The sequence below is a fragment of the Cyanistes caeruleus genome, chromosome 4 (genome assembly GCF_971803275.1).
Source record: "Cyanistes caeruleus chromosome 4, bCyaCae1.hap1.1, whole genome shotgun sequence".
Lineage (NCBI taxonomy): Eukaryota > Metazoa > Chordata > Aves > Passeriformes > Paridae > Cyanistes > Cyanistes caeruleus.
Window position 1 is genome coordinate 71379929 of NC_141704.1, and position 13218 is coordinate 71393146.

A 13218-nucleotide genomic window follows, 5' to 3' on the forward strand; every position below is an offset into this window, starting at 1 on the left:
GAAATAGTAAGACCTTATATATAGTTAAATGACTAGCAGCCAACTCACATCATCATAGTAAGAATAATATATATGTACTGCAATTTTAAGTGTTATGACTTCAAGAACTTGTAGTAATAACCAAGCATTACTTGCTAAATAACACAAAATTTGTCTGATTAAGTCTGTTTAAAAGAATATGCAATGGGAATAACTAAGAGCTGAAATTAATGGTGTTAGCTTGTAAAGACAGAAATTTACTTCTTACAAGTAGGAAAACATGCAATATATTCCTATACTTAACACATGTTCGTAGTACAGACATTCCTGTTAATAAATTTCAGGTTAAAATTGACAAATGTGACATGTTCTACTATATGGAATTTCTTCAAGTGGCTGTTGTTCCATCGGACAACACAAACTAAAAAATGTCCTGCCTCTCAGAAATATTATTCTGTTTCTACTCTTTACTTTATTTTTTTATTTTTTTTTTTCACTTTTAGAAAAACACAGATTTTTTTTTTTTTAGTATTAGAAAAATATAGGACAAAAACAAGGCTTAAGTTTTAGATAGGGAAGAGAGAATAAGGAGATGCTTTATAAGCTGAAATATTTTTCTCTTAAAGCTATGGAGATGGACAACCATGTTCTGAAAAAAACTCCTTTAATTCATGACAGAGTATATTGGGAAGCATGGAGTGTTCAAAGTGTGGATTTTGAGTAAAAAGTAGAGTAATTGTGATACAGTGAGGCGCTGGAACAGAGTGGAGTGAAGATTTGAGGCCTTGAGGGCAATGAGAAAACTGTTTTCCTGCGAAGCTCACAGAGACAGATGAAGAGGACTCATGGCCCATACACACCTCAGAGTGATGTGAAATGGGAGGAGTGAACTCATGGCAGATTTCCGGGCAGCTGGCATCAAACAAATAGAAAACTATAACAGAAATATTTTTCTTGTGAGAAACTCCATAGATTAGCAGAAGAAGATTTCTGTTTCTATACAAACACTGATAAAGAGACTCTAGCAAGAATTGGGACTGTTTTAAACACCAAAGTTCCAAAGTCTTTTGTCTCTATCTTGTCATGTGAACAAGGGAATGCTGGGTAGTGCGGGATAAAAGGGTTTTCTGAAAGTTTATTCTGGTGTTCTTATTCTTGTAGTTTTGTGAATAAACTTTCTTTATTCCTTTTAAGTTTTAAGCCTGTTTTGCTCTTGCTCTAATCCATATCTCACAGCAAGAAATAAGTAAGTTTTCTAGTATTTTTTCAGTTACTGCTTTAAAACCACGACAACTGTGTTTTCACCATCACGTCAGATCAGCTCTTGGACTCACAGCTCACCGCAGACCTCGAAACAGGAGGCAAAGATCTGCACCACTTGGCCTTTCAGAACTTCTCACCCATCTATGACCTTTCTGGGGCCAGCTTCACAAAATGAGGGGGAAGCCATTCCAAAGAACACGACCAAGGAAATCACACAGCACTCGGGATTTGTTCCAGGCATCAAATTTTTAATGGATGATGTGAAGTAACACCGAAGCAATTCCTGTCCACAGAAAAAAAGATTTCAAATGGTTTTGTCTCAAGGACAATCACTGGAGGTTGAAAGTTTCTGGGGCTGAAAGTTACATGAGGTCCTCAACACTGAGCAATCAATATCCCCAGAGTCTAAACTGTGAAATTACTACCTGGGCAAGGAGAACATTTTCAGGATTTGCAACTCATCTCAAAGCCTCAGTAGAACTCAACCAGCAGAATTCCCCTGAGATGGCACTGTGCTCTGGAAGCCCTCAAATACTCACTAAAACAGACTTGACTTTCACTAGGACAGCTGCTCATGAAAATCTGGGGTAAAACCTATGGGAAGTGGCCATGTGCACGCATATTCCTTCTTCCCACAGCAGGCACAATCAAATCCTCCTTTGAATGGCCTCCAAGTTGAGCAGCACTCATTGGCACAGCCTCTTCTCCCACAGACAGGCCAGCGAGCAACACGGCAGCGCCAGCCAGGTGGGCAAGGACAAGAGAGAGCAGATGCCAACAAGGCTTGGAAGCTGGGCCAAGGGAGGTTTACGCTGGCCATTGGGAAGAACTTGTGCCCAGCGTGGGCCATCAGATACTGCAATGGCCTGACAGGGGCTGCTGGAGTCATCATTGTGGCACGGGTGCAAGGCAAGCCAGGCCGCAGCGCTCGGGCCCCGCTCTGCTGGCCATGCTTGCCGCCATGGCTCCCAGCTTGGACTCAACATTCTCTCAGGGCTCTCTGCAGCCAGGGCGTTCTGTGCTTCTGTGACATCACAGCCTCTGGGGACGGCACGCTGGCTGGCAACTGTCCCCAGCTGTTGCTGCGCCCCAGTGCCCAGGCACAGCTGCTCGCAGAGAGACGCCCAGAGCCTCGGTGCTGCTGGCAGAGCACTATGGCTGCTCACGGCTCCTCCGCGCTGCTGCAGCTTTACGTGCTGCTGCTCTTGGCTCATCCCCTCGACCCTGTGAGCAAACCTGAGCGCAGCACGGATGCCTCTCCTCTGCTTCTGGAGGATTGTCATCTGGACGAGTCGGACCCTGAGCGCATCCGGTGGGCGGCCAGGACATTCCTGCTCATCGACCTGCTCATCATAGGAATGGCCATGGGATGGTCGCTCGGAAAAAGAATTCAGAGACGCTGGCGAGAGGTGAGGAGGGGGGTGGGGGGTCAGGCAGGCGGGATGGGGCAGACCTTGAGGGCCTCTTGGGCACCCTTTGGCCAATGCCCTGCGGCAGAAGGGGCCTGAGCTCCTGGCTGGGGAATGCGGCCCAGGGGCTGAGCTCCATGGACAGCACCAAGCAGAGGCGGCAGAGCTCTGCCTGCTGCAGCCTCTTCCCCGGGCCAGCCCAGCCCAACTGGGCCCGAGTCTCTGTCTCCCAGGCCAAAGGCAGCCCCACAGGTGCCGGCCCCGCTCTGCCCCTCTGCCTCTTCCATGGGGATCCCTGTGCTTTGCCTTGCAGCGGAATCTCCAGAGCCCTTCGGGCCGTGCGGGGCCCCGCCGCCATCGAAGACAGGGCTGTCCCACGGAGCTGATGCAGCTGCTGATGGACAACCGCGACCTGATGCGGCTGCTCCTTCGCGACAGCCCTCAACCAACCACCAAGATGGCGGCAAAAGAGGGCAGTGACAGGAGACTCCGCACCTCCCCACAGCTCTGACCTCCAGCGTCGCGCTCCAGCTACAGAACCTTACGGGGAACGGGTGACCAGTGCCCAGCCCAGGCACTGCGACGTTCCCCACCTTACAAGTTAGCCACACCCCTGTTGTTGTTCGATTCCCCACCACGTTTCCCCCAAGAAGTTGACCTTTCCCTTAGTGTTCAGTTCTAAACAGTTGAAGCATTGAAGTTTCTTAGCCTTAAGATTCTTACCCCATAGTCTTCTAGTAACGTTGGATTGTAGATTTTAGAAGTAGTCAAGTGAATAAAGTTCACGTTTTCTACACGTTGCTGTGTCATTTTCTTGAGGTTGCACCTGAGACCTGGGGACTCCTTGAGAGATGGCTTTGCATGGCAGCTCCAGACTGCCTGCAATGGAGAGCCCCAGTGCCCCAGCAGGCTTTGCAAGAGCACGGAGGGCAGCGGGAAAGAAGAAGGTGGCCAATATTCACCTGCCTCCAGCTTCCAAGGAAGCTTGCAGTCAAGCCCTGTCTGCCCTTTAGGGGGGACCCTAAAGGCCCCGGCAGGCATCACCATGGCCCCAGGACGGGGGGCTTGCAGCACTCTGGGGCACCAGGAAAGGAGCAGGATCATCCCTGGAAAGCTGTCTGGAGACAAATCCAGAGACGTCTCCCCTGGCATCCAGGCAAGGGCTGAATACAGGCAGGCAATTAGATCCACAGGCTGCCTGGGCTATGGCACCAATCAGTCCTGCTTCATAGATTTCGGGGGGCGGGGTTATACATATATATATATATATATATATATATACACGCATATATGTATATATGTATCTACATCTGTATTTAGTTCTTTGTATTTATCCTGTTGACCCTCAAATAGGATTAGATTTCATTTTCCTACAAAACAAAACATCCGTTTTTTGATTTTTAGGAATCAACCATCTGTGCTCCCACTTTAAATCACTTCTCTCAAACTCATTCTGCATCTTGCTCCTTTCCAGCACCATCAAATACCTCTGTTAAAATACAGAGCATCAGTGGAAGGACGACAATCTTGTTACTTGCTGAAGAAAGTTAACTTGGATGACATACCTGCTTTTAAAAATCCAAGAGGAACAAAACCTACACATCAGCTTTAGAATTTCAAAAGCTGCTTCCTCAACTCTTCCACACCACTTTACTCTTTGGGGACATTCAGCAGCAATACCAAACAAGCACAGAAAAGAAATGGAAGAAGAAATGCAGATAGTCAGCAGCAGACCACCTACCAAAATACATTTTAAATGCAGCTCCAAGTTCTCCAAGAGCAAGTTTGAAGTGTAAATGGAGACACTCACACAAAATTACTACCAGGTGGTACTTTTGGCATTTCCTTGGGCTTTCCTCTTCATTTTTTTTTTATCTCTCACCTAAGGCAAGAGAAAAAACCCCAAACAAACACAACCTTTCAGGCAGAGAAAAGATGTGGTTGCTCTTGAAGAAAGCATTTCATTCTGCCTGGAGAAGAAGCTGCTGGGAAAAATATTAGCTTTTAGCAAAATGGCACTGTGCTGTTGCACTTGTTCTAGCACTGGGAGAAAGAACAGGCCCGTCTGTAAGGCTCCTGCAGCTCACCCTGGCTGAGGGTCATTGACCACTGAGCACTGCAGGCATCACTGGCAACAACGATGGTGGAAAATGGGGAGGGAGCAGGATAAATAAATGTTTGCCATTGCCTTAGCCAAAAAAACCCCAGACATCAAAAGCAACCCACCCTCAAAACAAAGCTATGAAAATAGTTTGCCTCTGAATTTAAAGAACTTCAATTAACTCTATGATGTCTGCTTTTGGTTCAGCATTCATCAATCTGAATTTGAATATGCACAGGGTAATGAAAGGTAACTGAAGCTTAAAAATCATGTCTATTGACTTGTGCATAGCCTATACTGAAGCACATTAAAAAGCAGCGTTTTGCTTGAAATCTGCACGGTATTAACTTCATTCAGTCTTACACTCACTAGGTAATTAAATACATGAAGAAATAGATTTTTTTTTTTTTTATTAAGAATGCATTATTAATTAGGAAGGCATGGCTTTAGCAGAGTCTGCTGATACCAACATTACTCAGCTAAGTTCAAAGTATGAACACAAGAACTTGATGACAGAAGCAATGTTCATCAGAGCCTCAACAAGAAAGTTGCAGTTCCAAGTTTTTCAGATGTCCTACACTTGCTAAGGCATCTCCAGAAAGAGGAGTCAACTGAAAATAGCACAGGAAATTTGAAACCCATTTCTCTTTTTGTCTTTTTTTCCTGAACTTTCTTGTGGGCAACAGAAAACTCCCAATATGTGGAATGCAATGTAGTTTTTATGCCAGAGTCATGAGTCATCCCCTCAGTTCCAACCTGATCCAATGCTCACTTGAATCTTGGAAAGGCTCAAATCAGCAAGATGAAATTAAAATTGTATTCATGAAAGGAGCTCTTTACTCTCCATTCCCCTCCCTCCCCCAAATACATCAGCACCAAGTGAGAAAGGCTCGATTTGAAAGATAATTATTACACAATTAAACTTGGACATAGCTAGTTTGCTACAAGTTCCAGCAGACAGACAAACAAGAGCAGAATCAGAGGTTATCAACCTCAATAGAAATTCCAGCTCATGCTTTCCCCAAAAGCCTCATTTAATTTATCCAGGATTAAAAAATAAAAGGGAAATGAAAAAAAATCACATAAAAGCATTTCACATAGTATATAGTGAAATACTATCATTTCCACCTGAAATATTCATCATCATTATTATGTTTTTCCATACTAAATTACAAAGTCTCCTGCACCCATCTTCCCAATATCTCATTCTAAGTGCTTGCTACTTTAATCCCTTAGGAAGCAAAAGGAGCCTCAGGTGTCTCTGGATCAACAGAAACTAAACAACACAGCTTGACAAAGTATATTAAATTGTCAATCAACTCAATAAAGAACTCCCACTCCAGAGATAGCTATCACCAGCTGATGAATTTGGCTAGGGCAGGTTTAGTGAAGAAAAACTAGGTCTTTATTACCAAATCAGTTAGGAGTTGTTCTACCGTACTGCCCGTAGGATGGGAGTATAAACACCATATTCTTCACAGCCTCATCCACAAAGAATTCCACCTTCAAATTAAGGCTGCTTTGGAGTTGGACCAAACCAATGAAAACTCACTTATCAAACACAGTGATGGCAGCATGCTCAGTCTTTGCAATACAAAACTGGCAACTAACAGCACATTCCTGATCACATCTCCAAGGCTGAGTGTACAGAACTGCAGTGGTGGCCAGGCCCTCGCTGACTGCCAAACCTCCAGCCATCATCCCTTCCTCTCACAGCGACAGGGCAGAAAATAACAACAGCAGAAACTAGATTTTTAGCTTAAGCTAAAACCACAAAGGTCATTGATGAAACAGACTGGAGTGCTTTAGAAACTAGCACGCAGACTTAGCTGAAAACAAATCTTATTGATCACCAATTACAATGAATACTTAATTCTGTTATTCTGCATTATTATTAGACAGTCAGAGACAGCCACGCTGACCTCAAGCATGCTGAAGCATCGGGGCCAGGCAGTGCACATCTTCCCAGGAGCTGATTTACCCATCGTTCTCAAGTCAATTCACCTGCACACAGCCCCACCGTACAACTGCTAGGCTGCAAAATAAAAAAATAGCTCTGCTTAAGAGTCAAACCCCAGGACATAGACCATATGAAAGGAAGAATGAAACCTGCAGCATTTGGTTGACCTTCAATGCCCTGAGAAGATGACAAATTTCCCAAGATGAACAAGTGCCCAAAATACAAAGCAAAGGACTGACTTTTAGGGATCAAATGTTAAATAGGCCTGCGAAATTGGAGTTGTTAGGTTGCACATGAAAGAAGGGAAAAAAGAAAAAACCACCCCAACCCTCAACTGCAATTTTACATCCCTCTTGGAAAATTTGCTTTAATAAGAGAGAGGAATGGATACAATCTTCCCCTCACCTGGAGATTTTAATCAATTCAAGCCATTTCAAATCTGGCAAGAAAGCCCTACCACAGTCCCCATCAAACAACATTGCCTTTCATTTTTGCTTCTCATGACTACTTCAGAGCAGTCTAAATAACAGCAAAGAAGGAAATTCAAGTTGCAATTCAAACACTAAGCTCTGGAATCCCACATTGCCTTCAAACACCTGCATGAAACACTAACTTCATGCTCTATGCTCCCTGCTTTCTTCTAGTTTACTGCACAGTGCATTATTTACATAAAACAGAATTTCTTCTGTGGGAAAGGCTTGCATGGTACTTCAAAGCCTGAATAAATCAGGGACTGCAGCTTGAACTAACAAAAAAATCATCCAAAAAATTCCTTTCAATATCTGCATTGTATTACCTTATCATGCTACCTGTCTAGCTGAGTTATTCAGGTATCCACACCAGAAATGACAGACAATGTCTCTCTATGATGATGTGATGTTACTTCAAATGAAAAAAAACAATAAATAAAAATCACAGATTAATTTCCCATACAAATGATGACTCACTACTCCCAAATCCTTCCTTATAGCAGGATGCTCACTTCAGTCTGGAAGTCTTCATGTTGCAGCCTGCAGGAATCAGCTTATTTCCTGTCAAGGGCTGGAAAGCCTTACAGGAACTGGTTTTGGTTGAAGAACTTCTCCAAGGTGCTTACCTGTGGGACTTATCCAGGTAAGGGATGTTAGCTCCCTCTTCTTTGAGGTTCAGTGTCCAACCACTCCTACTGCTGGTAAGAAGAACAGAAGAAACATCTGCCCATAGCAAGGACTGCACTGGTGGGCAAAGTCCAAATTCCATCCTTCAGGGAAAAAGAAACAAAGACTGAGGAATTCATGTCTGTTCAAAATTTCATCCTTGACTACTGAAAGCATTGGAAGCACATGTGTATGTTTAAAAATGGAATTGTCCTCATTTAAGAATAAAAATAATTTCATCCCATCACCATTTTTCTTGGTCCAATCCTGAACTGCAGATCCAAACAGCTGAGAAAGCATGGAATAGTCTGCTGGACAGCATTAAAATGAGCAACTCCTGTATCTTCCTAAGATAAGAACACAAATCACAAAGAAAGGCACTCTGAGAAAAAATTTCTTAGAGGAAGACCTCAATTATTTTCCAGCAAGGCAGGTAATATGCATTTGGCTATTTGTTAGAAAAAAAACCAAAAAACAAACCTGTTTTTATACAAGATTTTACTCATATATTAACTATCACATATTTTGCAAAACAAAAAGAGACCACAGCAAAGTAAAATCCCAATTTTTTCCTATATTTAAGCTGTGATAGTATGTCTGAAATGGGAATCCAGAGCCTCACCAGATTAATATCACCACTTGGACCAGAGAATTTGCCATATCCACTTCTTCTGGTTTCGTTCAGTTGGAGCTTCTGTTTGTACAGTGATGATGGCTCTTGAACATTCTGGGATTTAAAGTAGTCCCTGAAGAGATGGCTAACAAAAATATGATGTTACTTTCAAGATGCTTTTTAATTATTTCTACCCTCATCCAGAACCTTCTGAGGAGACTTGAAGAATTTTGAGGAATTTTTCTTAGATTTTGTGGAAACTTGTGGAGGTTTTGTGGGATTTTTGTGTGATTTTGTGGGATATTGAGGCGATTTAGGGATCTTGAGGGATTTTTCATGTATTTTGTGGGAATTTGTGGAGATTTGGTGGGATATTTTTCTAGAATTTGGTCGTGTTTTGAGAAGATTTAGGGAATTATGTGGGATTTTTCTTGGAATTTTGTTGGATATTGAGGAGATTTTGTGGGTGGTTTGTGGAACTTTGAGGGACTTTTCTGGAATTTGGTGAGATTCTGTAGAGAACTGACGAATTATCAGGGGTATTTTCATGTATTCTGTGGGAATTTGTGGAGATTCGGTGGGATTTTTGTGGATTTTGTCCATGTTTTGAGAAGATTTAGGGAATTTTGTGTGACTTTTCTGGGATTTTGTTGGGTATTGAGGACATTTTGTGGGATGTTTCGGGAATTTGGTGGGGCTTTTCAAGAATTTTGTGGTATTTTGAAAAGATTTAGGGAATTGTGTGGTGTTTTTTCTTGAATTTTGTGGGAAACTGTGCTGATTTTATGGGGCGTTTCAGGAATTTGGTCGAGTTTTCAGAAGATTTAGGGATTTTTGTGGGATTTTTGTGGGATGTTCTGGGAATTGGTGGAGATTTTGTGGGACATTCCTGTGAATTGGTAGGGTTTTGAAATGATTTAGGGAGTTTTGTGGGACTTCTCTGGAATTTTGTGTGTTTTTTCTGGAATTGTGTGGGATTCTGAGGAGACTTGAAGAATTTTGAGGAATTTGTTTTAGATTTTGTGGGAATTTGTGGAGAATCTGTGGGATTTTACTGGAATTTGGTGGGCCTTTTCAAGGACTTTGTGTGGTTTTGAGGAGACTTGAAGAATTTTGAGGAATTTTTCTTAGATTTTGTGGAAACTTGTGGAGGTTTTGTGTGATTTTTGTGGGATTTTGTGGGATATTGAGGCGATTTCGGGATCTTGAGGGATTTTTCATGTATTTTGTGGGATTTTGTGGACATTTGGTGGGACATTTTTCTAGAATTTAGTCGTGTTTTGAGAAGATTTAGGGAATTTTGTGTGATTTTTCTGGGATTTTGTTGTATATTGAGGAGATTTTGTGGGATGTTTGTGGAACTTTGAGGGACTTTTCTGGAATTTGGTGAGATTCTGTAGAGAACTGACGAATTATCAGGGGTATTTTCATGTATTCTGTGGGAATTTGTGGAGATTCGGTGGGATTTTTGTGGATTTTGTCCATGTTTTGAGAAGATTTAGGGAATTTTGTGGGATTTTTCCTGGAATTTTATTGGATACCGGGGAGATTTTGTGGGATGTTTCTGGAACTTTGAGGGACTTTTCTGGAATTTGGTGAGATTCTGTAGAGAACTGACGAATTATCAGGGATTTTTCATGTATTCTGTGGGAATTTGTGGAGATTCTGTGGGATTTTTTTGGAATTTGGTAGAGTTTTGAGAAGATTTAGGGAATTTTGTGTGACTTTTCTGGGATTTTGTTGGGTATTGAGGACATTTTGTGGGATGTTTCGGGAATTTGGTGGGGCTTTTCAAGAATTTTGTGGTATTTTGAAAAGATTTAGGGAATTGTGTGGTGTTTTTTCTTGAATTTTGTGGGAAACTGTGCTGATTTTATGGGGCGTTTCAGGAATTTGGTCGAGTTTTCAGAAGATTTAGGGATTTTTGTGGGATTTTTGTGGGATGTTCTGGGAATTGGTGGAGATTTTGTGGGACATTCCTGTGAATTGGTAGGGTTTTGAAATGATTTAGGGAGTTTTGTGGGACTTCTCTGGAATTTTGTGTGTTTTTTATGGAATTGTGTGGGATTCTGAGGAGACTTGAAGAATTTTGAGGAATTTGTTTTAGATTTTGTGGGAATTTGTGGAGAATCTGTGGGATTTTACTGGAATTTGGTGGGCCTTTTCAAGGACTTTGTGTAGTTTTGAGGAGACTTGAAGACTTTTGAGGAATTTTTCTTAGATTTTGTGGAAACTTGTGGAGGTTTTGTGGGATTTTTGTGGAATTTTGTGGGATATTGAGGCGATTTCGGGATCTTGAGGGATTTTTCATGTATTTTGTGGGAATTTGTGGAGATTTGGTGGGATATTTTTCTAGAATTTGGTCGTGTTTTGAGAAGATTTAGGGAATTTTGTGTGATTTTTCTTGAATTTTGTGGGATATTGAGGAGATTTTGTGGGATGTTTGTGGAACTTTGAGGGACTTTTTAGGAATTTGGTGAGATTCTGTAGAGAACTGACAAATTATCAGGGATTTTTCATGTATTCTGTGGGAATTTGTGGAGATTTGGTGGGATTTTTGTGGATTTTGGCCGTGTTTTGAGAAGATTTAGGGAATTTTGTGGGATTTTTCTGGGATTTTGTTGGGTATTGAGGAAATTTTGTGGGATGTTTTTGGAATTTGGTGGGGCTTTTCAAGAATTTTGTGGTATTTTGAAAAGATTTTGGGAATTTTGTGGTGTTTTTTCTTGAATTTTGTGGGAAACTGTGCTGATTTTATGGGGCGTTTCTGGAATTTGGTCGAGTTTTCAGAAGATTTAGGGATTTTTGTGAGATTTTTGTGGGATGTTCTGGGAATTGGTGGAGACTTTGTGGGACATTCCTGTGAATTGGTAGGGTTTTGAAATGATTTAGGGAGTTTTGTGGGACTTCTCTGGAATTTTGTGTGTTTTTTATGGAATTGTGTGGGATTCTGAGGAGACTTGAAGAATTTTGAGGAATTTGTTTTAGATTTTGTGGGAATTTGTGGAGAATCTGTGGGATTTTACTGGAATTTGGTGGGCCTTTTCAAGGACTTTGTGTGGTTTTGAGGAGACTTGAAGAATTTTGAGGAATTTTTCTTAGATTTTGTGGAAACTTGTGGAGGTTTTGTGTGATTTTTGTGTGATTTTGTGGGATATTGAGGCGATTTAGGGATCTTGAGGGATTTTTCATGTATTTTGTGGGAATTTGTGGAGATTTGGTGGGATATTTTTCTAGAATTTGGTCGTGTTTTGAGAAGATTTAGGGAATTTTGTGGTGTTTTTTCCTGGAAGTTTGTTGGATATTAGGGAGATTTTGTGGGTGTTTTGTGGAACTTTGAGGGACTTTTCTGGAATTTGGTGAGATTCTGTAGAGAACTGACGAATTATCAGGGATTTTTCATGTATTCTCTGGGAATTTGTGGAGATTCGGTGGGATTTTTGTGGATTTTGGCCGTGTTTTGAGAAGATTTAGAGAATTTTGTGGGATTTTTCTTGAATTTTGTTGGATATTGAGGAGATTCTGTGGGATGTTTGTGGAACTTTGAGGGACTTTTCTGGAATTTGGTGAGATTCTGTAGAGAACTGACGAATTATCAGGGATTTTTCATGTATTCTGTAAGAATTTGTGGAGATTCGGTGGGATTTTTCTGGAATTTTGGTTGTGTTTTGAGAAAATTTAGGGAATTTTGTGTGATTTTTCTGGAATTTTGTTGGGTATTGAGGACATTTTGTGGGATGTTTCTGGAATTTGGTGGGGCTTTTCAAGAATTTTGTAGTATTTTGAAAAGATTTAGGGAATTTTGTGGTGTTTTTTCTTGAATTTTGTGGGAAACTGCTGATTTTATGGAGCGTTTCTGGAATTTGGTCGAGTTTTCAGAAGTGTTAGGGATTTTTGTGAGATTTTTGTGGGATGTTTGTGGAACTTTGAGGGACTTTTCTGGAATTTGGTGAGATTCTGTAGAGAACTGACGAATTATCAGGGATTTTTCTTGTATTCTGTGGGAATTTGTGGAGATTTGGTGGGATTTTTCTGGAATTTGGTAGAGTTTTGAGAAGATTTAGGGAATTTTGTGTTGTTTTTTCTTGAATTTTGTGGGAAACTGCTGATTTTATGGGGCGTTTCTGGAATTTGGTCAAGTTTTCAGAAGATTTAGGGAATTTTGTGAGATTTTTCCTGGAATTTTGTTGGATATTAGGGAGATTTTGTGGGATGCTTGTGGAATTTTGAGGGACTTTTCTGGAATTTGGTGAGATTCTGTAGAGAACTGACGAATTATCAGGGATTTTTCATGTATTCTGTGGGAATTTGTGGAGATTCGGTGGGATTTTTGTGGATTTTGGCCGTGTTTTGAAAAGATTTAGGGAATTTTGTGGGATTTTTCCTGGAATTTTGTTGGATATTAGGGAGATATTGTGGGATGTTTGTGGAACTTTGAGGGACTTTTCTGGAATTTGGTGAGATTCTGTAGAGAACTGACGAATTATCAGGGATTTTTCATGTATTCTCTGGGAATTTGTGGAGATTCGGTGGGATTTTTGAGGATTTTGGCCGTGTTTTGAGAAGATTTAGAGAATTTTGTGGGATTTTTCTGGGATTTGGTTGGATATTGAGGACATTTTGTGGGATGTTTCTGGAATTTGGTGGGGCTTTTCAAGAATTTTGTGGTATTTTGAAAAGATTAAGAGAATTTTGTGGTGTTTTTTCTTGAATTTTGTGGGAAACTGTGCTGATTTTATGGGGCATTTCTGGAATTT

The 13218-nt window shown here is 41.3% G+C and overlaps 1 protein-coding gene across 1 annotated transcript; it reads left to right on the plus strand.

The window, feature by feature from the left end:
• The first annotated feature begins 453 nt into the window (after positions 1-453).
• On the plus strand, positions 454-3447 carry LOC147653759 (uncharacterized). The gene is made up of 2 exons (XM_086885324.1): positions 454-2651; positions 2965-3447. The coding sequence occupies exons 1-2, from the start codon at positions 1839-1841 to the stop codon at positions 3160-3162; spliced, it is 1011 nt and encodes a 336-aa protein (XP_086741450.1). The 5' UTR covers positions 454-1838; the 3' UTR covers positions 3163-3447.
• The last annotated feature ends 9771 nt before the right edge of the window (positions 3448-13218 follow it).

Coding starts and splice junctions, on each gene's coding strand:
- LOC147653759 (XM_086885324.1), top strand. CDS start 1,839: ATGGGAAGTGGCCATGTGCACGCATATTCCTTCTTCCCACAGCAGGCA. Junction 2,652..2,964: donor TTCAGAGACGCTGGCGAGAG/GTGAGGAGGGGG, acceptor TTTGCCTTGCAG/CGGAATCTCCAGAGCCCTTC.